Consider the following 26,226-nt stretch of genomic DNA (forward strand, 5'->3'; position numbering starts at 1 on the left):
AACATTGGTGAGAAGATACAAGAAGTCCAAGGAAGTTGTTGGGTTTTTTTAAACTTTTTTTTCTTTTTCCCTATCTAATCTAAAGGATGTTTAATGGTCATGACTCTAAGCTGAATATCTCTCTGGAGATATTCAAGACGCACCTGGATTTATTCCAGTGTGATCTGGTATAGGTGATCCTGCTCTGGCAAGGGGGCTGAACTAAATGGTCTTTTCAGGTCACTTCCAGCCCCTACCATTCTGTGATTCTGTGAAATAAGACCATTAGTCTTCATTCCCAACACATAAAATGCCTGACACTGTTTTATCAAATAAAGAGCCCAATATGCTACTGTTATCAGTAAGGGACTTCAGCTAATTAAATTCTCAGGTTCTGAATGCTGTTTGCTGACAAAGGCCAAAACTGCTGTAGTAGTTTTGGCTTACAGGTGACGTGAGGAAGGGAAGGGAGGAATAACAACTAACAAGTCACCCAGGAGAGCAGGTGGCAATCCATGGCTGACAGTCATCACACAAACCTCACTTCACCATGTGAACATAGAAGTGTAGTTCCTCTCCAGGTGCAAATCAGTTCTGTGCCCTTCACTGACTCTGCAAAGGCTGCCCTGTTTAATGCAAAGTATCAATCCAAATAGGTACAGGTCCTGAACCTATATGTGCTATACAACCCTATGGATATGATCCTTCTGTGTATAGAGGATCCTGCATACATATATATGCATGTGTACATATATAAATGTAGATATGAATGCATATATGAGAACTTCCTAGAGCATGCCTAAATACCCACGGTTACATTTCTCACAACTAGGCACTTCACTCCAGACCAGCTTAACAAACGTATGAATGCACATATGGAAATGTATTCTCACTTGATAGAGTATGCAGAACGTTCTTAACTCAGAAAATTCTCAAAGGAAAGCAGGCATTTATTTAAAGCTAGACCTGGACTTATGTCTTGCTGTCTGTAAGGGGACTCCCAAGTTGGGTTCTCTTAGACAGAGGGGATATTGTGTTCAGAAATCACTCAACACTACAGAATATGATAGAAGATTTGATTTATCTGCTCTCTGAATTCCAGGCGATGAGTAACATCAGCACGAGGTTGGCTCCCAACAGCATATGCTGGAGCCTATCAAAGAGTACAGTTGCTGGCAGCTCAGAGATGGAGAACTCTGTCCTTGAAGGATGAAGTGTGGCCTTCAGACCAGTCTTCAGACCACCTCCAGTCTGACATGCCTTTTCTTCCCTCATCTCCCAATTCAGGTAGAAATTTCTCACTTAGATAAATCCTAGGTAGACCTTCACCTGAAAGCCACAATCTATATCCTGGTGAGTCACTTTAAGGAAGGGTGTATTCAGGGAGTAGATTTTGTTTGGGGAACCTGAAACCATAAGAATAAAAAGCTGAATTTGCCAGAAAGTTTGTTCAGCCAATATAAGCTTTATTATGGCACAGCTTTAAACCTCCTGTCTGAGAGTGAGGGGTTTTAGGTGCAGCTTTGGAAGGTGATTTATGCATAGATTTATATGTTAATCTGTTAATAAAAAATGTAGCGTACTGATAAAATATGTGACAATCATAACTCAGCTACGAGCCACATATTAAAGACTGCATCTGCTCTAGTAGAGGTTTTGATTATGTTTTTAAATGAGGGAATTGCATTGGCCTAGAAATAAAAGTTTTATCTAGAAAGATATGCCGTATAATTCAAAGATGTATCTGGGAATCTGCAAGTAACAAATAATAAACTACTTTTTAAAAAATGACATCTGGAAAGTGAAGCTTATCCATGAACACTTCAAAATGAAGTTCCTGTCAGGTGGCTTAGTAGAACTTAAATATAGGCAAAGCATTCACAATCTTTCCCAAAATTGCTTCCCAAACTGTATTTTGAATTAGATAATAATCTTGGCACTCCAGCTAGATTGAAGAAATGATTATATTCAGCAAAGCTGAGCCATCTTGTGAGCACCCATGGGTTTATGCTGCATATCAATGCCTACTTTCCTTGTGATTTTTAAAGGACATTTTGAAAACTGGGAACAGCTCTGGCTCAAGGATGGATCTGCAAGTAAACACCAAGCACCAAGGCTTTGTGAATGTATTCTGCTTAAACTTTCCCAGTAAAGTATTTTCACCAGGAAAAATTACTTGAGTGACAATTTGCGCTGTAAACCGTATTACTCACTGCTTCCCATTGGTTTTGTTCATCATATTTTATTCACCTGTACAGAGAAAAAACAAGTTAAACTCTGCCACTTATCCTCACTTTTATACTTGTGCTGGTTTTGTCTGGGACAGAGTTAACTTTCTTCATAGTAGCTCGTATGGGGCTATGGCTTGGATTTATGCTGAAAACAGTGTTGATAACTCAGGGCTGTTCTAGGCATTATTGAGCAATCCGCTCTCTTACACAGTCAAGGCCTTTTCTGCTTCTCACACTGCCCCACCAGTGAGCAGGATGGAGGTGCACAAGAAGTTGGGAGGAAAGTTGGGACAGCTGATCCCAGCTGACCAAATATTCCACACTACATGACATCATGCTCAGCATATGGAGCTGGGGAAGAAGAAAGAAAGGGGGTGGTTCAGAGTGATGGCATTTGTCTTCCCAAGTAACCATTACACATGATGGAGCACTGCTTGCCTGGAGGTGGCTGAACACTTGCCTGCTGATGGGAACTGGTGAATGAATTCCTTGTTTTCCTTTGCTGGAGTGTGTGGCTTTTGCTTCACTTGTTGTCTTTATGTCAACCCTTGAGTTTTCTCACTTTTACTCTTCTAATTCTGTCCCACATTGCCCTGAGGCAGGGAGTCAGGGAGTGGCTGCTTGAGGCTTAGTTGCTGATTGGAGAAGGCCACACTAGAACAGGTGCATCTCAAAGTGACTCTGGTTGATATGAAACATCCTCTGCAAGTGTATGTCAGGACTTTATTGAAATAAAAACATTTTATGAAATTCTAACAGTGTTTATTAAACTAATTAGATGAAAGCCCAAAAAGGAACCTTGGATCTAGAGGAAAATTTCTGGTCACAATGTAAAGGAAAGGAAAATTTTAAAAGATGCCCTAAACAAACCAGGTCAATCGCTTGAGATGCAAGAAAAGCACATTTAAATCCTCTCTCTTGATGCGTCAGAAAATAACTTGTCTGAGAATATTTGCATCCCAAGTAACCATGTGTCTACTTCCTCTTTCAGATTTTGCAGAGATGTCAAAAAGTCTTGTTTTCATCTCAGTGCAGAAAAAAGTTTGAAATCTTGGCATCTCAGAAAGGTTGGAAAAATTATTTTCCACTCAATTCAACTGAGAACTTTCAAGCAAAATCAGGGTGAACAGGGGGTAGGCACTGCACTGGGATTTATGAAATGCCTGCCAAGTAGCCTGCTTTTAACACACAGTAAAGAATAGCATTCCTTCCTAAGAAGTCCTAATCAGCATCGTGCATTTCTAAAAATTTGCTCAAAGGCTTATGTTTTTTAAGTGACCCTTCCACCTCCTCCAATAATTACAAACTCCAGTACAAACCAGACTTTTCTATGGCCTCACTGTGAAAGCTGCAGATTAGGAGCTAACCTTGTTTCAGACCCATGCATAAATTAAATACACCATGTGCTCCAAGTACACATAATTTTTAAAATGTGTTCTATAAAATGTCTAATACTTAGAGCTTACAATGCATACAAGGGAACCATTTAAAGATGGAGATGAAACATGTTGCAGGGATTTTGTTTAAGAGATACTAAAAGATTTAGGAAATAGTATCCATTTTAAAACTGTGCTTCTTGACTGCTGCAAGAATATGAATGTTTTTTAATACTACGTGCTAAAGCACCAAAGAGGTACTTTTGGATATCCCAACTGGGGCATCTCAATATGCTGATGTTCAGAAATTCTTTAACAATGTGCCTCAGTTTTGGCAAGAAAGGCAGGTAGACAAAATCACAAGTGATCCCCAAAACAATTTGGCCTCAATTTGCTTCTCAATATTGACATTCAGCCAAAAATGTTTCTCAGAAAAATATTCACCACCACCACCACTCATGCAGCTAAAACACACTTAGTGAAAGATTTCCCAGGTCCCAAATGGAATTTCTGAAACATATTTCAGAAACAAAATGAGAAAGGGAAAAAATTCTCAGAGAAGTCAGGACAGTTTGTTTTGTGAAGCAGGAAACGAGCTTATGCTGCTTCAGTCTCTGCTCCACTCACTAGTTCTCATGTAAAAGCTCAGCACTACCATCTTGGAGAAACAACCACAGAAAGGAAATGATTCCTTTAAAATACAGTCCAACAGCTAATTCTAATATCTACCTCTCTTTCTCCTCTTCCCTGAAATCTCAACTGTTCTATAAGGTAACATTACCTTCTTATACAACTTTTATTTAGTAATGTTCCCATATGATGCTCAATTTTGTCTTCTAGCCTACCTCAATTCCAATACAATAACTTCTTATCCAAACAACATGGAGTAGCTACACAACACTCCAGAGCATTCTTGGCTGTGGAGATTACATAATGAAGTTTATATCACTGGCAGTCCAACATAGATTCAGGGGTAACACCATAACTTCAGCTTCTGCAACTGACAACTCCTAAAATGTATTTTCACGAGTTACAATTTCACAAAAGGATCTTTGAAGATGATGGAGAACTCTTGATCATTTTAGCTGATTTTGCATTGGGTTCAAATGAAAGGCCTCCACAGCCATTCAACAGGTAGAAGGAAAGAGCTTAGTCATCTAAATTTTGTGAACTGAAAACTTCTTAAATCAGAGAGTAATGGCATAGTTAACCCTGGGTTTGTGATACACAGTATTCATAAAGGGGATTAAAACCCAGAAAAAGAAGAATTTATTCCCACTGAAAAGCAATGAATGAAGTAATGCTGTGATGAAAAACATTATGGCCTGCTCAATAGCAGGAAGTATTAATTTTCTGGTTAAAGAACAGGTAACTGTCAAAGAAAACATACATTAGGTAGAATGAGCTAGTCAATCTACCCATTACACAATGAGACACTTAGAAGTACTGAGTTTGCTGTGGGAGCAAGGGGTGGCATAGGAATATTGCTCCTGTGAGATGGCGTGAACACCCTTGCTGAAGACAATTAAGAGTCTTCTCCTTCACAGGAACACCCTGGCCCCCTCTCCTTTCCATGACAGCTGTGGGGCTGAAACGTGCCCTTGTCTTTTCCCCACAGTGCAGCTGTCATAGTAGGGCCATGACATGGCCCAGCACAAACCCAGACATGCCTTAAGATGTCTAGACATGGTCCCCCTCTCTCCCCTCCTTCCTGCAGAAAGTAAGGGCAACGCAGGAAAAGGAACAAAGGGGACAGGACCCGTGCATGTCTGGTAAACAAGTTGTTTACCCGGGGTGAGAGCAGGTGTGCTGACCACTGCTCCCCCAGAAACAAGGCCTTTGTTTCAGCCTTTTATGGCTATAGCCTGGCAGAATGCCTTTCCATTGGGCAGCTACGTGTTTGCCTCAGTTGTCCCTATTGGCCTCTAATTGACCTCGGGCAAGCTATATATACAGGCTGACTTGTAGTTGTCTTGCCTTGCTTCAAGCCTTGCTTTCAAGCCTTGCTGCCTTGAGTTGCCCCACCCTGCCTCGAGCGCCTGGTCTGGAGCCTGGCATAAAGCCATGAGCCCATACACAGCAAGTCAGAGAAGCCAAGAGCCTAGAAGCCAGAGCCACCTAGCCTGCTTCCCCTTGCCGCTAGAATCATGCCGTGCCTCAGTTTACCCAGAGACCAAGCAAGCGCCCGTCGTGAGAAGCGTCGTTAACTGCCTGCCGTCCGCTGAAGCCAGATCAGCCCTGGGACAACGTGGCACCCTTCTTGCGGGCAGTCTGCCATGCCAGTGCCGTACGAGAGCGCCCCTAAGCTTCATAGCTAACACAGCAGCTGCAGCATCCCCCACATGGGTAGAATCAGCTGTGAGTAATTAATTCATTGCCTTCTGGGCTTAAGGGTTCTTATGGAGTCTCCCCTCACTGCGACTGAGCACTACCTGCTCCTGAGGACCTTCTCTTTCCATGTTGTTTCCTCCCAGTTTACATAGAATTGTTGTATTTTGCCCAAAGACTGTACATTCCTATTGTAAAGATATATTCCAGCTGTACAACAATCCTATTTAATGAGTTTTGGCAATTTTTCATGTTAATAAAGGGTTACCAGTGTTTTTATTGATACCTGTTTGCCATATCGTTTATTAGTTAAGTGCAATTCCTTAACGGCAGCCTACCAATATAGCTGATTGCACAAAAACACTCAGTGAAAATCAGCCTTAAACTTCACCTAACCCTACTGTAGAGAGGTACATTCCTCACACTGCCAGGCTTTGCCCCTCCACAGGCATATCCTGCTCTCTCTGTAGACTGTGCTCCTCATGTTTCTGCCTTCACCTCATGGAGGTACAAATGGAAGGGAGCAGACATCTTTCAACACAATGCTGCACCTCGAAACAGTTTTAGTACCACTGGTAACTTGAAGACTAAGTCCCATGAGCAGAAATAAATCAGACCACAATCTCAAGATGAAAAACTATCCCCAAGTCAGGCCAAATAAGACCCACACTGTGCTTTACTAACAAGCAAAGAGATACAAACCAACCCAAATTAGCATTGTGACTGTTTCTTAAACTGCACTCTCACCCTTGCCAGTTTCTGGCATTTCTTGTCTCTGATCTGATCTTTAAAATGATGCACAGTGAAGGGAAGGTAGGAGGGGGTGCCTCTAAGCTGTATCATGTGCTTTATGGAGCCAAGCCAAGCAGCTACTTAGGCAACCATTAGGTCGGGAAACAATCACTTCCATCATTCCCAACACGTGTGTCAACATAATTCCATGCTCTCTTTGTCATGCAAAAAGTCTTGGCAAAGTGACCGGATACACCCAGAAAGCAGGAGCAAACTAAGCTCATTATGTTAACCGGAGATCCCACAGCATCCTCCAGTGCCATAGAGGGAGACTTCCCATGTTTTGCAGTGTAGGAAAGGAAGCTTGCTGCACCAAAAAGGTCCCAAGCCAAGCCTCACTTCAAAAGTGGGTGAGGGAGATTCGCAAATGGGTTTCATGGAAGGGGAACCCTCATCTGACAAGCACAAGGCTGTGTCAGGCAGTGTGATAACAGGCATTGCAGAAGGTATGACACTTCATATAACTACAGAGACTTCCCTCTCCTGTATGCTTGCTGGAAGCTTTCCAACCATGCTAATATGGCTCTGCAAAGGGAAACTACTGCCAAATGGGAGTATCAGCTTCTCTAACTCTTTATTGTTGTCACTGCTAACTCCAGACTTTGTTTTCATTTTAAAGGAAGATTCAATGCATGTTACAACCATTAAACATCTTTTCTCTTCTCCAGCTATACTTGTAACTCTTACTGACAGCAAAAGGCTTGTGCATATTAGAATGGCTGTCATACTGCTCTAATGGCTTCTTTGCATGGTCAGGTACATGAGGAAGGCCCTTCAACCTGTCTCAAAAATGCTGAATGCATCTTCGGTGCTCTATCAACTGTAGAAGAAAGTAAATATCCCAGAGCGTAAGTATTTATTTATTTAACATAAGCAGCTGGGGTTTTCACTAACAATTTTTGCAGCATCTTTAAACTCCAGATTCAGTGCAGTGGGAAGAAAGTCCTTATACTGCTGGGCGTTTGCAAGCCCTTTCAAACTTTAGCTGCTTTACCTCCATTCTGCCATGGGTAACATACATCTTTCAATGCATTTTGCCTCTTGAATGCTTGAAAGTCCAACCTTGGTTTTTGTAATTCATTCAGCAAAGCACAGCTCCTCAGTAATCCATATTCACAGAGGCCAACAATGGCTAAAAATGAGGATGGACGAGAATAGTAAAAGCTTCTCCTACATGTTGCTGACATTTCCTCTAATGAAAGCCAAGGATTTCTATTGATTGTTGTGTTTAAGGCTGTATCAGTCACGCTACATGCTTTGTTCCTTAAGATGCCATACTTTTGGCAGATCCTGTTACCACCCAAACACTCAAGAATTAAGAGCAGAGTGTGCTGTCCAAATGGGCAAGCTTAGAAGAGCCCTTCCCGCAGCATTATCATTGAAGTGGGAATAAGCATCTGGTTCTGACTTTGTCTTCTCCCTGCTCCATCACTCTGGGTAAATTTACACTATGCAGCTTCTGAAAATGTGCATCAAATATTACACATTCATTAGCAATTCAACTAAAACAGAGAGTAAAAAATGAACATACCTGAATAAGAGAAACGTTGTGTAGACTAAGTCTGAAGAGGTAGTTCCTGCATGAACAAGCAGAAAAATTACAAACTGTTAGACTAACAAAGAAGGAGAGGAAAGGTTATAAAACCAGCTCATAGTTTTTGGTCATTCATTTCTACAGACAAGCTTTTCTTGGAGTCTTTGCCACAATGTCAAAACAGCTCTATGCCCCTTGTTCATCAGTGTCTTAACAAACCCCCATAGCAAGATTTTGAGCAGGTCAGGAGTAAAATATTACAGAACCCATAATGAAGAACCACAATTAAATCCCAGCAACACTGGGACTGTTTTCAAACCCTCAAACAGCTTTAGCTGAAGTCCTGTAATGGCTGCACTCATGTTTTTCTCTACATTCTGAGAAAATTGGGGTTGAGGAGAAGTCAGCTGGAGCAAAGCTGATGCCATGTCTGTTCTTGTGGGCACTCTCATTCAGGACTTTGTGGAAAAGGAGTAGGGGACAGCTACTTCTCAGCAGAACGTCTCTGCATAAAAAACCAGCACGGAAATCAAGGCAGTGACTGACGATATTCCCAATTCTCTTGTCATTGCATCTCCACATTCAAAGCAAGGGAATTCCTGACAAAGGTCACTGTGGCATGGGACACCACACATGAGCTGAGCTCTTGTAACCCTCCTTCTGCATGTTCATATCCCATCACAGATAGGAGGGAACACACATTTGCATAAACCTCAGTGGATGAGACATAGTTAACAGGATTATCTCACATTTTTGACTGCTAAGGCAATGCACTTGCCAGGACCCAGCCAACAAAATAAGCCATATGGACTTGATTATGTGCTAGAGGGTTTTGGCCATGCCTAGCTTCCTACTTTTGCATTCCCATCTATCAGTGGGTCTAAAGAGCTGTGATCTTCTTCTAGCATCCCTGTCACCACATTCTCCCAGAGAAGACACACACATATATTATGCCAGGTGAGTTACTTTTTGGAGGTGGCTCTATTTAAGTAGTAGAAAGTACCACATCAGTGATACAGCTTCATCCACTCCAGAAGTTCCCAATATACAGACATTCCCCATCTACTGAAAATGGGAGTATCAATCTTAGGTCAGTGAAGTCAGAAAAAAATCAGTGGAAAGCTCCTATAGTGATGGAAAAGTCCCAAATACTCTTCCAAGGGCCTTGTTTAGGGTGTGTTGTCAGCAGCACACTTGCCCAAGCAAATAAAGTAATTTAAACTATGGCATACAAGAGATTCATATTGGATCACAATGACCACCACAAGGCCTGAGAAGTTTTTCCTTCTACTGTTGTCTCTCACTTGTGTATCACTTAAGTCATAATCATGGAGTTGCCTGTATACTTTGTCCCAGTTCTATAAATAAATCAAAAGGTCTCAGCAGCTACTGTCAGTAAAGGATGGGAACAAGGGTCATGGGGTACTCAGGAAGTCAAACTCATCGTACCAAATTTTCAGCTCTGATATGCTCTTTTTTTTTTTTTTCCCATCATCCTAATCTGTATTGGGTCTGGCCACCCAGAATAAGGATAAGACCTATCAGCAATATCTGAACAAAATATATCAGTAATTATTATACACAGAGAAGTACTCACACACACAAAATCTCCATCTTCTCTCCTAGTCCTATCACTGGAGGTTCATCAGTTCTTTTGTGCAGTCTGAAACCCTATTCTGTCTCAAAGGGCTGTATACTTTCCCAAGCAATTTGTTATTAACTCTTTAGCATCAGCGACAGACTTTATTAAGTTCTGCAGGCACGTACAGCAGACCAGAGACACTAAGCTTACTCAGAGCAAAAATTTCTAAACAGAGATAAATTGTCATCCAGTGACTAGCCTGACACCTCCCTTAGAAAAGCAAATGCTACTCTCACCAAAATATTAATGCAACTCCAGCACATGAGATGCCCTGAACTAAAGCCTTCTGGAAAAGTTAAGCTTGTCACTGGCCTCCAATCTTACAACACCCTAAGGAGAAAGTTCTCATAACTGAAGACTTGAAGTTGCTCTCCTGTTGTTAAGCATGCTATTTAAATGCATTGATTTTGGAAGTCTTATAATGCAGATTTCACCTCCTTGTTTTAGTTTTGTGAAAAGCTGGACAGTTTGACTAAGTAATAAATTTTAATATTAGATTTCTTTCCCTGATAATGCCGCAGAGCAAATTTAACCAAAATATCTTTAATGGAAGAGACATCTCTAAAGGACACAATTTTCATTGCACTCAGCCAAAACAGAAGCAGACAGGAACAGTGTCCATTTAAATAAAACTGCTCTCTGTCCTCTTAGTGACTGCTGCACAGCACCTGGACAAAGCATTAGCAGAGATATTACTCAAGTGTCTGAGACCTAAACCAGGGTGGAATGGAGTACTAATGTGACTAGCACAATGATCTTACACAGCCTTCATACTTCAGCTCTCTAATTCTGACCTTGTGGCTTTCTTACAGAAATGAGGGTTTCCCTACATTTTTCATTAGCTTCCCTCACTTGCTGTCTGCACAGCCACTAGCAGTTTTTTTTTTGTTTGTTTGATCCTTCTCACATATTATCAACAGTAACACAAATACTGTTGTTAGACCAGGCTATCAGAGACACCTCCAGACTCACAGTTGACCTGCTCAGCTAGAACAAACTAATCCTTAATTAATAACATACTCTTTTAAGAATACTAGTTCTGCAAAGCCATACCAGGAGTAAAAAGCTAAGGGGAAAGATCTGCTGAATATGACTGTGCCATTTTTATGAATTACATTTTAACTGCAATTTCAATCTAAGGATGAACAAGGTTCTTGAATGACAGACATGGTTTATTGTACCTAGAATTGCCCTATCTCTGTCTTTTTTTCTGCTTGTGTTTGAAGTTATGTCTGTTTAATACCTTGCTGCACTATAATTTAAAGCAACTGAAAGAGTAGGATTAAGCAATAAATGAGAACACTGAGATTTCTGCATGAATGGATGAGTGTCTTCTCAGTCTTTTCTTTTTCTCCCATTTTGCCTTGTAAGTGAGCACTGGCTAATTCTAATTCCATTCTCTCTGAAATTAAACCCATCAAAACAAGTCCAGAAGAGCGATTGCCTGGTTCAACCACCTATTCTAGCATCACCTTCTCCTGTGTAAAAAGGTGGTACAGAAACATGGAGGGACAGGTCAGCCTTCTCACTCAATTTCTGTCCCAATAGGTCATGCCACACCACTCCATGGTATTAAAACACAACCTTTGTTTCATCCTAGAGGTGGCTTCATTCCATCCCCAGAGCAAGTGATTAAACTCGTCTAAGTACTCTGGGACAAACGATATTACAGACACTGCAAGGTGTCTCAAACTGCTAATTATTATTACTACTAACCTTATTATTCACGAATATCAGTGCATTTCTTGAAAATCCCATGTTCAACAGTAATACTCTGAGTCTCAGCCAAGACTGTGGTTTTGTTAAGACACAGAGTGGGTTGATGGTGCTTCCTCTGGAGACTGATTCATGGCAGATGCCTATTTAAACAACCTGAGGGTATATCCTCTCTCTGTCACCTTTGACTGCAGGGGGGTATTATCCCTCAGCTCAAATATATGAAGGTAGTTGCTGTAAAGACCTTCCTGCTCTAACAATCTAGTCTTGAAGAATTTGCCATCTAAATATATACAGAAGAGTGAAAAAGAGACATTGATCTCATTTACATTTAAAGCACAGATTGAGCAACGGAGCCAACATCACAGAACATATCTGCAGCACAACCAGGAGCTGATCTCCTACTCCATTAGTCTATGCCCTGGTTAGGAGAATAACTTGCCCCCAGAGCTGGGGCACACTGGTGCTGAAGTGCCATTTACACTAATGAAAATTGGGTAGATGTTGAATTACTTTCCCAAACTGGGCCCTCTGTGCTAGTCTGTGTATGAAGAGAGCCAAGCTGTAGTATAAATCCTGTAGATGAAAGTATTTGTTAATTGGCTTTGTAATTTGTATTTGGCTGCCTTGTAAAATGATTAAGTGCTCACTGTGCCTGGTACCACAAAGCATACATACCAAAATAGCAGTTGAGATGTGTTTCAAAAAAGAATATATTCATTTAAATCTGCTTGCCATGAGACATTCCCCAGCCAAAGCTGCTTATTAAGTGTTTATTTCATATAGCCAAGGACACCTTGGATGAACTTCGTAACATGATGCCCCTGCACTTGTTCACACATTGCCTGGCCTTGAAACAATTTACAGCCAAAGCAAAGTATTTCTAGGATGCCACTGAACAACAGAGCTACAAGGCAAATTAATCTTTTCCAGTGGGAAGTCACATATGTTTGAATAATAGCAGTAGACCCTTTCTTAGAGAGCCTTACTCTTAGGAGTTTCGAAATTATAAGGCTTGCAACATGCTTTAGATGTTCATTTGGGTCTCTTTTTCTGTGCCTGTTTTCAAACACTGCATCTGTTAGCATTATGCTGGCTGATTAAAAAGGGTTTCCTTATAACTAAAGGAGAGCACACTTTTCAGTTCTGCTGTACTAGATCAGGAGGAACACCCCTACAGCCAATGGACTGAACAGATGTAAATGATGAGTGAGATTTGTTTTTGTTTCCTAACTCTGTCCCCCTCCTTACACACCAAGCAGGAAAGATAACCTCTCTGAGCTTCAGAACAACCCCTGCTAGCAAATCAAGAGCCACAAGATCCCCAATGCTGACCTCCAGCAGGATCTCTCAAGACTTTGACATGCACACAGAAACCAACACCATGTCGCTTTGTCTCAGTTGGTCTGTATTACTACAAAACATGTACACCTACTTACGTGTTCCTACTCGTCTGCACCTTAGAGTAGATATGAGAAGCTCACCCCTTCTTCATTACAGGGCAGGCTATCTCTTCCAGTGTTTGACAATCCTCTCAGTAAAGAAATGCTTCCTAATGTCCAGTCTGAACATCCCCTGGCACAGCTTTGATCCATTTTCATGTGTCCTATCCCTGGATCCCAGGAAAGAAAAGATCAGCAGCCCTCTTCTCTTCCCTTCCTTGGTGGGGAATTGTGACGCAATCAGGTCAGCAAGAGGGACTCACAACGTCACAGGGTAGATAATAAGAAAAATAATTAACAAAACAGGGTCCTTCAGGTGATACAAAACAAGACACAGAATTATGCATGTGACAAACCTCATGCTCCCTTCTGGCACTCCTGGAAGCCATATGCTGAGGCTGAGCCTCAGGCTAGGAGCCAGCACCTCCTGTCAGTTCTTCCTATCTTTGCTCCTGGAGGCCTTAGACATACTTTGTACTTCCACAGTACATCAGGAACACAGCTTCTATGCTTCACAGCAACCTGGGAGCTGGTTAGAATCATTCGCCCTTTATACTAATAGAGAAAAGAGCCAGAGAAAGGTTAAATGACCTTCTCCAATGCACACAGTAAGTCAATGATGGAATAGAGATCAGACCCCAGGGCTCCTGGCTACCAAATCTCATTCTAGATTAATACACAGTGTCTCCATGCAGGTCCAGCTGTGGCCGAACTTTTCATACAGTTATCCACAACTCTGAACTAGCCAACCTTCCCAAGAAATCCAGCTCCTGAAGGATGTTTCTGGCCTTTGCTCTCAGAATGAGTTAATTACATGCCTGCTCCAGAGTGTGATGTGACAATCAGTTTACAAATGCTATTCCAGTTATTCATTTGAAGGGTTTGACATACACATGCTGCAGAAAAGGTGGAGAGTCAGCATCTCCCTTACAGGCTGGATTCTTATTCACCAGTAATTTTGTTTCTATTGAAGAAAAACTTGTCTGGTACATCATTCTTCCTTAAAAATCAATAGATGCTCAACAGAGAACCACACTGAATAGTATACAGGAATATGATGCAGTTTCCGTATGAGCAATGGCTTTTCCCAAAGCAACATTCCTCACTGATAAATCCAGCCACAGGTAGAGCAGCATCCGTCTAAAAGAGGCTCCTTATGCAAGCAGCATATTGTTCTGATTAAGCAGCTTCCAAATTAAGCCAGAACCCAAGCTACTGTTTCTGGGTTGCCACTGATTACCACTTAGTACTCCTCAATAAAAACAGGGCTGAAAATGAAATCCTCTATATCCCAGTCAATGGAGAGCAACCATCAACTCCAGTGGCAGAGGGTGCACAGCACAGATCTGCTCAGGCTCAATGCTGCTTACTCAGGGCCAGCTCTAGGAAGAGTCAAAAGAGGCAGATGCAGAACATGCAGGACAGCGGCAAAGCTGTGACATCCTTGAACTATATCAGTATACAGAAATCTAGACAGAGGGCTGCTGCCACGCAGGAGGGAGAAGCAGGAAGTGGATAAGCAACCTTGTCCTCTCTTCCATCAGCTTGCAAGAGGAGCAGCAAACTAGCTCTAGTGTCTCTGGCCTTTCTCTTTCCCAGGGCAGGAGAGGCAAAGCCCCTCTTAATATGTTCCCACCTCCTTGGGGATGACAGTGTTTGCTGCACTCCAGAGATACCTCAAACCAGATGTTTTCTGGAGGGTAGCAGTAGGTACACACTTCACAGAATGGGGAGTGGGATTTTTTTTTGCAATTGTTTGAATTTATTTATAAAACATGATTGAACTTTGTTGTTGGTTGGGTTTTATTGTTTGTTTGCTTGGGTTACATTTCCCTCCCCCTGTTTCACTAGATGAGTTTCTTCAAAACCTCAGAGATGGAAACTGAGCCAAATTTTCAAAGCTTGCATGTGAGTTTATTCCTATTTCCCTGGAAAAGTCCATCTTTCAGATCTTCATGCATTATCCCACATGCCACCTCAAGTCTCTCCTGACATGTGGCTGACAGCTCTTCTCTCCCCCTCTCATTCAGTTGGCAGAATCACCGAGCACTTCCAGCACCTCAAATATGGCCCTGAGCTGCATGAGGACCTTTGAGCAACTATTTGCCCATTACTTTTAATTGTGCTTTCAATAAGTAAAATTCCTTCTCTTCTGACACACTGATTACTGTTCAAATATTTCCTGTCAGGCCCCCCAGCTGCCTACTTAGGCTGATAAACATGCTAAGTTCTGTCAAGCCTTCCTCAAACTCTGGATGAGTTCAACATGACTTGCATGCAAATACTGATAGAGTTGGCTGGTTAGCTTAGTTCTTGCCAAGCAATCCCTTCTCCTTCATGTGGCTTTAATACCTTTGCAGTGGCACAGAACAGTAGGCTTAGCACCTAAACATCTGGATATAAAGTGATATACGAGTAACCGTGGTGAGCCCTGCCATATAAAACTAATATATCACCAACTTAACCAGAGCAACAGAGAGTATTGCCAGTAATGCAGAAGGAAACTGCTCTGCAGCTCCATCCTGTGATGCTGTAGGTTCAAGCCTCAAATGCTTTTGCCAAAGTATCCTGACCTTCTGTTTGCTCACGCCCCACTCTCTGAAATATAATCTTCAAACTTAATTATTCTACAGCAAGTGAGCCTCTCATGGGTGGCTGCTTTTGTGATAGGATATCACCAATTTTCATTGTATCTGGAATATGAGATATTATTCCAGTCAGGCCTGCATTTCACTCTGTAAGGATGCTTCCTATCAGCCTGTGCTGCACCAAGACTGTCTCTCACAGCACTGGCTGTGCAGGCACCAGCCACAAGTCATCTGAAAGCCTGGTTCCTCCAATGGTGGGCAAAAACAGAGACCACCACACCAGTGAGGTCATTTTCAGAGAGGTAGATGGTACTGCCTTACAGGCAATTTGAAGAACCATCTGTTTTCTCTGCCAACAAAGGTGACAGATTAGAGACTGCTGTTGCCTTACCCTCTTCTCCGTGTACAACACCTGGAGCAAAGCTGCCTCTTTGCTTTCCTACATCTGTGACTTCTGTGCATTGGGCCAACCCAGCAACCTGCCAGTACTTCAGCACAGCATTTTATTTGATTTATTTATTGTGCTAATTGAAATTCACATTCTGTGCCCAAGAAAACACACAAATTTTAACTAGGAAAATAGAAAGTTACACTTTGAGTAATATTTGTGCCAAGCTCCAAAGTTCCAGAATCCTACAATTATAGAACTGTCCTTCTGTCCTTTCCTGTCCATAGCATTTTCCCTCTTCCCCATGAGGTATGTCAAGGACAGCACAGATTTGGAGTTTTCCAAATTCAGACCCCTTGGAGACCAGCAGAGGAAAGCAAAGTCTATAGGTAAGAACTAGACACGCCTGTGAGGTTTCACCCCTCCACACTTAACACAAGGGTTGAGCTGAATCCACCTGGCACAGTATCAGAGTGGGAAATCTCCTTCTAAACTATCCCAAGCTCAACCAGATAGGTTAAAATCTGCACTTTAAATCACACTTTTGTTCCCTGTGTAAAGAAACTATGCACTCACAATTATGGATTTAACTAGCTGCAATGTCTAATCACAGGGTTCTCACCTTCACCATATTCTTTACCATACAAGTCAGGCAGCTTCTTTTAAAAAGTATTAATGGTCTTTCCAAAGTTTCTGTTAATTTCAGAGAGTGATTCTCCCTTTTTCTCATATCACCATGCTACCTGCCCCCCTCCAGTCCCCAGTACAAGAATGCAACTTTAATTAGAACATTCTTTTGCCTGATAGGAAAAATCACAGTGAGAAAAGATGGTATTTGCTTTTCTAGGCTTCTATGCAACAGTGCTTTCACAGCTACCCTCCTACGATCTGGATATAATGAAAAACATTATCATACTCTTTGCTTGCTCACGTCCTCATTAATACCTCAACTGGCAAGGTAATTTCTCAGCCAAACCTGACTTAGTAGGGGGTAAAGCTGGTGTAAGACAGTATGATCTAATGCAAGCCATCAGAAATGGCAGTGATTCAGCTCAGTCAATTTGCCTCAGAAAAGTATGGAGTCAAACCCTGTAGTCAGGGACAAATAGCATGCCATTCCTGGCTGATAACAGGGCATACCTGTGGACTATTTAACCTTTGACTATGCCCATTTGGTGTGGTCAATGTTATTTACACATAAATCTCTTCATGCTATATAAGGCTTGACTTTTTCAGCCATGCTAAAGCCCTACTGTGTGACTTTCAGACTTTCATGAACATTTTCAATACTTATGTCTTCTTTGAATTATAGAATCAACAAGACCGTGGATTGGAGATACAAGGCTGAGGACGAGTGATTAAACTTCCAGGTAGAAATACAACAGGAAAGGGTTCAAATCCCACCTCTGTCACAGGTTTTCTGCGAGTCCATATAAAAGCTTCAGCTATGTCCACATGGGCCAAGTGCACAAACCTCTGAAGTTATGCAGATTTTGATTGGTAACTCCAGAAAGTGCGTTCTTGCTGCAGGAGTAGCTGTGTTAGGTGCAGACATGCAACACTTTTCAGATCTACTATAAACTCCCATTTCAGCATCACAGTCTTTTCACAGGGCAGGCTTGTTCTTAATCCCTCTGAGCCTTGAATTCCCATCTACAATGTGAAATTATTTGTCATTTCCTGCCTCAAGGGAGCCCTATGAGGATTAATGCTGGAGAGGGGCTCTGATCATTTGGCAACAGAAAGAATTCTTGACAGAGTTTAGATCAAATGCTGATACTCTAAATCTGTGGCTCAACTCTGACCTGATTTCTGCCACTGAATTTCCTGGCTTGCAAAATGTTTTGGGTGTTGTTTTTATGTTTTGTTTTGTTGTTGTTGGTTTGGTTGGTTGTTTTGTGGTGTTTCGTTTTGTTTTCACAGGTAACATAATCTTCAGAGACTTATTCTCTTCAGGGTTCAGTGGCAGTCTAGATCTGGACAGGATTGAAGGTGCCCAAGGGTAAGAGTGATATTTTCCAAGTAGCACAGGTTTTGAGAGTTTTACTACTGTGCTCTGGAGCTTTCTGCCAAGAAGGTAGGAAAAAGCGTAGGTTCAGCCAGGAATCTGCATGAAACCTGCTGTCTGACAGACTAATCTATCATACACTAGAGACTTTCAATAAACACAGGGTTCCAAACCTGCTGGTTGAGGGTCCTAGAGTATATTTACAATTTGCCATATTTCTGCAAGCTACAACTTGAAGCAACTCCTTGGGGACATCAGTCACTCCATTCAGTCTTCAGCTTCTAAGCCTGAGCAATCCAGAGTTGTTTTAATGCCTGTACAGGCAGGAGCAATAATAGGCAGGAAGAGGGGCACCCTGGTTGCTGTGCTCCCCCTAAAACAACCCTTGAAAGTTTATACAGCACCTTCCCTGCTCCCTAAACTAACTGTATCTCCTTTCTCACACCTATCTGTGACACCTGTCATTGACAGGCACATTCAGTCCAGCTCTAAATCAAGTATGAAAATCACCCTGTCGAAGCATCCAGCCTTGCATCACCAGCAGCTTGGTAGCTTTTCATTTATTGCAGAGAAGTCTGGCAGTCCAGAATGATGTACAACTTACTTGCCAGTTTTGAGTCCCTTGATGCAGCCTTTGCTCACTACCCTCTATCTTCAAGCTCTTCTTGGTAATGGCTCTTTGTGACAATGTTTCCTGAGCTGCAGTTCCCCATGCAACAGCCATGACAGACCATGCCTTCCCATCTCCTGATGGAGCTGACAGCCCTCTTGGCAGGCAGAACTATGAAGACTTCTGGTCATGATGCTTTCTGGAGGGTTTTCTACAGTAACACCTCCACTCCCTGCGAATGGCCAACTCTCATAGCCATGCCTCTCACATCCGCAACCCCAGCAGGTTGCTGCCCTGAGCTGACACCCCTGCAGTTTCCTTCTGGGAAAAGTCAAATGTTTCCTTTAGGGCTTCCCAGCCACTCTCTGTGCAGCCATTTGTTTGGGTACCATCCTCCTGTTGTCCAAGCTGTTTCCCTTCAGCTTGCTGTCGTGCCAGATTTTCACACAATGTCTCAACCATCCTCCTTTAAACCTTTTATGTTCTCCTCGCCAGGGAGCTCTTGTGAAGCATGCTTTTTGGCTTGACTCCAAGCAGGGTCTTTCATGTCATAATTTCTTTACTGGCTCCCATCTCTGCCCAGCCAGTAACGAGCTAGTCTGGAGGAGTAAGGCTGCTCCAGGAGGTGCTACACTATGCACTTCCTCCACAAAACCCACTCTCCTCAGGGACTCGGCACACTGCCTACAGCACAGGTAAGAGAGCAGAGCACTGCTCCTCCAACACGCAAATGAAATCACCATTGTGATCATATTTTCAAGCTTTTTTTCCTCAGTAATAATGAAGTCTAGAAATTTGTTTTCCCTCCCATTAAAATAAGCTCAAATAGTAATCACACGAGCTCAAGAGCTGAAAAAAAGCAGCAAATATTTCAAAACAATCACTTATTCACAGAAGAAAAACAGTACATTAAAATACTAATGTTACATTTTAAACAAAAACAAAACATGCAAACTATGAGTCAAAATGAAGGTTATGAATTTTTGAAATATGTGGTTTTGTACTTAATGAAATGTGTCTCATAATATGGGTAGTGTGAGATTTACAATGTTCCAAACTATTCATATCCTTACTTGCAAGTGTTTGGATTTTACAAATGATGTGACAAGTAAATATGTTGCTTAGAAACCATGGTGGGCTTTTGAAACAAATTCTTTTGTTTCTAGGATTTTGACTTGGCAGGTGTTTGGTGCAGTGGAGTTATCAAACTCCTCTGGTTTGGACTCAGACAGCACCAGTCATTTCGTAGAGGGCTCTCAGATAAGGATAATGCTTAAGAATCTGAGGTTGGTGTTATTCCAGCTCCCTGTCTGCATGGCATGCCCTCAATACCTCTTACAGTTTCAGTCACGCTGTGTCCAATTCCTGAAACCAAAAACCCCTGTGAGCCCCAGGATCTTCTTTTCTTCTAGGAAGCATTTACTGTGAAGCTTTGAAACACAGGATAAACTAAGCCAGAGATGCTGTAGTGAGGTCATACTGCTTTTAAATAGAGACAGAAAGAACTAGGCTGAAATAATTTATATTGCTATCATCTAAGAGAATGATGTTAACCAGGAAATTGAGAAGTGGGAGTACTTATAAACTCCGCCCTGATCCCAAACTCCTTCCACAACCCCAGAATAGATAGCATTACTACTAATATGATCTACAGTAGCACATTTGAACATGGTTAACATTTAAATTTAGGTTTCATAAATTACACCCTATAGAGATGGATAGAGACAGCTCCTCTCTCTTTTGAGGTATTGTTTCATTTGCAAATTCAAGCAGATGGTGCACGAGCAAGTAATGACTCAAAAAATCACCTCCTAAAAATAGTCCAGAACAAGGTATGGATTTATCAGAGGAGGGAACAGAAAAGGCTTTACTTCCCCTTCCCATTTCTCTGGCACAGTTTCAGGAGCTCAGCATGCCTAGAGCTGTGCCCCACTAAGGAGTGCATCCACAGCCCTATATTCATGAACCTCTCCCTGTCACATCACCCAGGGTGGAAATTAGATGGTGAAGAGGGAAAGGGCTCAGCACCCCCCACCTTTCCCCACACCAAGCCTGTATCCAACCTGCTCTGGGAAATACCTCTTCATTCACTCTACCAAGAATTTCTCAGCAGAGCTGTGTGTCACCATCAAAACTTTCAGTCTCCTAGTCAGATGTGTTGGGCTTCATGAAAACTGACTTTTCCAAGCAAATTCTATAAAGATGTGTTAGTGCTTACTCATGAGGCAATATATTGCTATATATTGTACTGCCAGTGGGAAGCCAAATTTGCTGTTATGCCCCTGTTTATGATGATTTTGTGGGCTCATGCCTAACCACACTCATAAGAACTCTTGCAGAGACAGAGACACCCTCCAGGACGTGATGCTGGGGTTTGAGCAGGGGTGAAGTTTGTCAGCATTAGCAGCATCTGCATGGGGGGAACCTGCTGTGCAGCTGAAATATGCAAACCATAAATTCCTCAGAGCAACATGCCTGTGTTTGTGCAATGCCTGGCAGAAGGCACTGTTCATAGCCATTCCCAAAACACTGCTGTTCTGAAGTAATAAATATTAGTAATTGCTGGTTAAAGATTCCAGCACAGGTAAAGCCACGGTTTGGAAAGTAAAATGTTTCTGTATGAAAAGCAGGAGGGCCTATGGCAATTTGAACAGCTAGAGGAAGGTAGGAGTTATTATTTACTGCACAAATATACACACAGAAAGCATATATTAAATCACACTTCTGTTGTCTCTATGAAGCAAAAAACTCTCCCTCTGCTACACATCTTGTTCCTATCATAAGTTCTTCCAGCTCTACTCCTCACCTCCCTATCCTCTAAAGCTGAATAACCTGGGAAGAAAGCAGTCTCTTCCTCCATTTTCATTAACAGTAGAGACTGCTACCACAATGTTATCTGATTCTAAATGTTATACTTAAACTGATTTGTTGGACCATGCTTAGTCTTTTCTGTTTGGGTTGTCTTATCTGTTTATTATATTACAAAAAATAGTTGCTCTTGGGGCTCATGATTCAACCACTCCTGACGTGTATTATTTCACTGAACCATATCTCTTTTCCCTGTTGCAAATTCAACTCTAAATTTGTTAGAGCTTGCCTATGCTCATTTTGTGTGTTTCCACCCTCATCATGAAGCATCCTAAATAAAAATAATGTTTAAAAATAAAGGAAAATACGTGCTAATTATATACAACAAGCCGCAACAACACAGTCGCACCAAAATGCATTAGGTGAGGACTTGGCTGTATCAGCAAGGTGAAGGGAGCAGGTTGTGGAGTGAACTCTAAGAGAGAATAAAACAATCATTTACATTGCCTCTGCAACTCATGCAACAGTGTATAGATGAACCTGGTACACAGGGAGAGTCTGGCCATGGCAAACAAACCAGAAAGTCAAATTCTCTGATGGAAGAGAGGTGATGCAGAATGATTTACTGTAACTCTTCTGACACTGAAGATACTGAGGGGGATGCCAGCATTCTGCTTCATTAACCAGTCATTTTGATTTCTTTGGGTTGTTGTTGGTTGGTTGGTTTGGTTTTGTGGTTTTGTTTTGGGTTTTTGTGTGTGGGAGGTTTTTTATTTGTTTGTGTAGTTTGGGGTTTTTTTAATGTAGTAATTTTTTCTTCTTTACAATTATACTAGGAGTCTAAATCCCTCTACATAAATTATAGCTTTCTTATTCAGGGGGAGACTGGCCACATAAGCTGGAAGCACACTCTCCTCTGAAGCCAGAACCTGAAGGGAAAGACCTGAATGGAAAACCTGGACTAATTAAAATATTATCTTTACCTTGCTCCCACAATGAGCTGGTTCCTGTTGGCATCCAGTGCAAGCTGCGAAAAGTCACGCACACCTGGATAGGTGAAATTCGACACCCAGGGCTTCAGATCTGCAATGAAAATGAGAAAGCAGAAAACAATAAAGCATCTCCAGAAGCAATGAGTTTACCCAGATATCCACTAAATGGATTTCATGCCGAGTTATCTGTCAAGGAAAGGCTAATTAATAATCTATTTAAAGGGGTTCTATTTATTCTGATTCTCTGCAGAATGTGCAAAAGCCCGCACACAAACGCAGGGCTGTCTCAGCAGCTATTTTCACGTCCAAAATGGAGCAATAGCCTTGGTCTCAGAGGCAACTGCAGCTCCATTTTGCTTATGTTAAAACTGGGGAACCACCCTCAGTTCAAAGGTTGTGGTATAAAGGGACTCGATTCCTGCCAAAACACCACCATAGTCTTGCTTTCTCTGCTGCCCTCCAGAAAAAGAAGGTGGGATCAACTGATTGAAAACAAAGAGTAGAAGTGACCTTCACTGAAGACCTGGATGCTCCAATGACAAGTTTTACCTTCTCTTTCAGGTTTTAGGTTCTCTTCTAAGTTTTACTTTACCTAACATCTGGAATCCCTATCAGTTATATCCTTCTTTAATTTTGATGGGGAGCATGGGGTTGTCATCACAGCATCTTTGTCACTGAGCGATTGCACAAACTTAAGACTGGCTCTATCAGCTAGCTTGGATTTGCCGATCTAGGCAATCGTCCAAGCTGCAATCGCACAGGTTAAATGCAAAGCAATAGATTTCGCTATGCCATGATTATCATGGAGACAAAACAATCCCAGAAGCTGTATCTATTAACACATTAGTTGAAAGATCTAGGGCACATAGTCCTGATGTAATAACAAATACACCTGTTTAAAGAAAAAGTTGAATAACTCTCAGGCCTGATGCTAGGGTATTCACAGAATCCTAACTCTCAATACAGTTACCAACTTTGACCTTGTTTGTATCACAGAATTTCATCCTCAGCTTGCACCTTTACTGCACAAAAAAAACCGCAGGGATAGATTCATACATATGTGGCAGAAGGTCATCAGCTTTACAGTGAAGAGTTCTCTTGAAAATTTATTTCTGGCTACTTTCTGGCTACTAACTGCTCTGGGTGTTAAATACATGGAGAACACCGGGTATTAGAGGGAGAAAGGAACAAATGAGACCAAATCAATATATCTGCAATCCTTCTGTGACCTGTTGACGAGTAACCCTGCCTCATTCAAGGACTGGGTATTGAAGATTCAGGAGGTTCAGCATGAAAGCTGGTATCTTCTGGCCTCATGCCAACAGGATACCAATACCCAGACCAATGACCTCATGGCTCATAACAATAATGATGCAGTTCAGACTAGTTCGAAAGAGCTTTGAAAAAAATATTTTCCATTGTAATTTTATATCCCCAATGACAAATTGAGAAGTCTCACTGAAGGCAGTCAAGTTTGAATGTTTTGTTGTAGGCATTAATTCCCCTTTCCACAGGAGTAAAATGACAATGCTGATGAGGAATCTCGTTAAGGCCTTGGGTGTCTTGGCATGCTTTGCAGGATTACAGATGTGCAAGGGTTTAAAGCCTTTGACGTAGTGATATTTGTTGAGCAATTTTGAGTCCCTTCTCCCAGCAGGGATGAACGAAAAATAATCAAGCCCTTCAGCTATCAAAACCTTAAGAAAACACTTATAATGGTTGGACTCGATCTTAAAGGTTTGTTTCAACCTAAATGATTCTACAACTCTAGAAAAGTCTCTACACTCCATTTGTCCTGCCTTTCTTTGCAAAGTAGACCGTTGCTTCTACCTCTGCCTTCATTGCCACCATGTTTCACAGCAGCTCCTAAGCCCATTCACCATGGAACTGGACACCACCAGGCCTGGTACCCTGCTCCCCCTAACTGGATGCTTCCAGGGCCTCTCCAACAATGAGACCTCCATTCTCACAATCTAAAAACACTGTCAGCAGCAGCAGAGGGCTTCCAGCTCTTCTCAGCATTCCTGTCACACTGTGTAACCACACAGAACACGTGTACCTCCTCTGCTCTTCAATGAAAAGGCATGAGTTAAGGAATAACTCAGCCCATCTAACCTTCAAGCATCTCCACCTCCTACACTCCTCTGGGACCCTTAATGATGTACTAGCACCAAGGAGGCACTGCAGTTTCACCTCTGGCATTCTCCTAACTAATGGGGCTCTGTCTTCTTTTCCTGTAGCTCTTTAGCTGCAGAGACATTTCTGAGCCAAGCAGCAGAACCAGCAACAATAACACCTTTCAGGCAGGTTAGCCAGCTGACATGTGCTACAGATCTCCTGGTATTTCTGTTGGCTGATGGGGGTGGGATTAGGGGATTGCTATATAATGATGACACCTTTCAAAGATCCTGCTTTTAGGCCATAATTTTTCTTGTCATTTTACCTCCTCTCCTACCAACTCTTTCCTACCAACTAACCCACTATTACATTGCAGTAGCAGGAAGAATATTTCTTCATCTGCTACTCTAAGCAAAAGCTCCTCACTTCAGAGAGGTACACTCATCAGTTCTTCCTTTTAATGACAAGATCTGATAAATTATAGGTAAAAATAATTTTAAAAGAATTAAAGGCAGTAGGTGGCTTGAATCTTTTTATGTTGGCTGAAAAGTCAATCTAACCCAAGAAATAACAGGCAATGTCTTGATTTCTATTACTACTGCAGGTGGTACAACTTATAAAGAAACCCTTCCTGGTTATTAAATTACAGGCTACAAGGCATGCATCCTCATAGCAAAATTAAGCTTTTATAGGCATGTAGTTGGAGATTATTAAGCCCAGCACGGTCCCAGATAAGAATATCTGAATGTAAACTGTCAGAATTATTGCCAAATGTCACATTTTTCTTCCCAACCTTCTTTTTGCCTCTTAAGAAGGAAGGGATAAAGTGGAATGGAAATCCAACCATGAGTTAGAACATGGGTCTTTTTTCATTCTACACATTCAAATCTACTGCTCAGACCACAGGCATCCCTAAGGACAGTTCCAGCCTTTCATTCTGAAACTAGCTCAGCTCTGCAAGGTAAGTGCTGCTCTGGGTCTATCCCATATTAGCTGAAGTTTACACACATGGACCCAATGAACTCCAGTGTTTGCTCATATTTGACCTTTCTGAGTAGGCTGATTTTTCCAGTGCCGACTCTTTAATTTGGCTGGAAACCTTCAGTGCTGCGGCATATTTACATTTGCAAAAGTATCTATTTAAAAACAGTATGAAAAATTAAAAACCAAGGCCCTGGCTTTGCAAGTCAGCAGCAGGAGCCGGAAAGCTAGGAACCACATGGCTTAGGGGCAAAATGTTCGTCAAGGCTTTCTTTGTGCTTCTCATCTGTAATCATTTCCAGGGGGTTAAAGATCCATGCTCTCACTTCCTCCACATGAGGACCAACGAACAAAAGTTTAATAGTTTCCAAAACCATCCATCGCCAGACATCTGATTCAGAACCTCTAAAGCTCTGCAAGTCCCTCCACAGCTCAAGGTGGTTCAGGTATCCAGCTGCAAAGAAGACAGAGCTCCACAGGAAATGTAAGTCTGCAGACACAGCTGGGCTTAGGCTATTATGCATGCATAAGACACGGTGAAAAGAGGCCCTCTGCCATTTCAGAGGGTGGTCCCTGCAGCCTCATAGTATACTGCTCTGCACCAGCTTCCTGAGAGTACAGGACTGGGATGAGGATTAATCAGCTGCAGAAAGGACAGTGTGCCAAATTGCAGGAGCTGGCTTTAAGGGCCTG

At 42.0% G+C, this 26,226-nt stretch overlaps 1 protein-coding gene across 1 annotated transcript in view; it reads right to left on the minus strand.

The window, feature by feature from the left end:
• SEMA5B (semaphorin 5B) overlaps nucleotides 1-26,226 on the minus strand; it is a 132,829-nt gene that overhangs the window by 94,881 nt on the left and 11,722 nt on the right. Inside the window, exons 2-3 of the mRNA XM_054380966.1 lie at nucleotides 22,426-22,525; nucleotides 8,238-8,283 (exon numbers count right to left, since the gene is read on the minus strand). Coding sequence (XP_054236941.1) covers nucleotides 8,238-8,283; nucleotides 22,426-22,525 — 146 coding nt within the window. The remainder of the gene's footprint in view (nucleotides 1-8,237; nucleotides 8,284-22,425; nucleotides 22,526-26,226) is intronic.

The sequence above is a fragment of the Indicator indicator genome, chromosome 5 (assembly GCF_027791375.1).
Source record: "Indicator indicator isolate 239-I01 chromosome 5, UM_Iind_1.1, whole genome shotgun sequence".
Lineage (NCBI taxonomy): Eukaryota > Metazoa > Chordata > Aves > Piciformes > Indicatoridae > Indicator > Indicator indicator.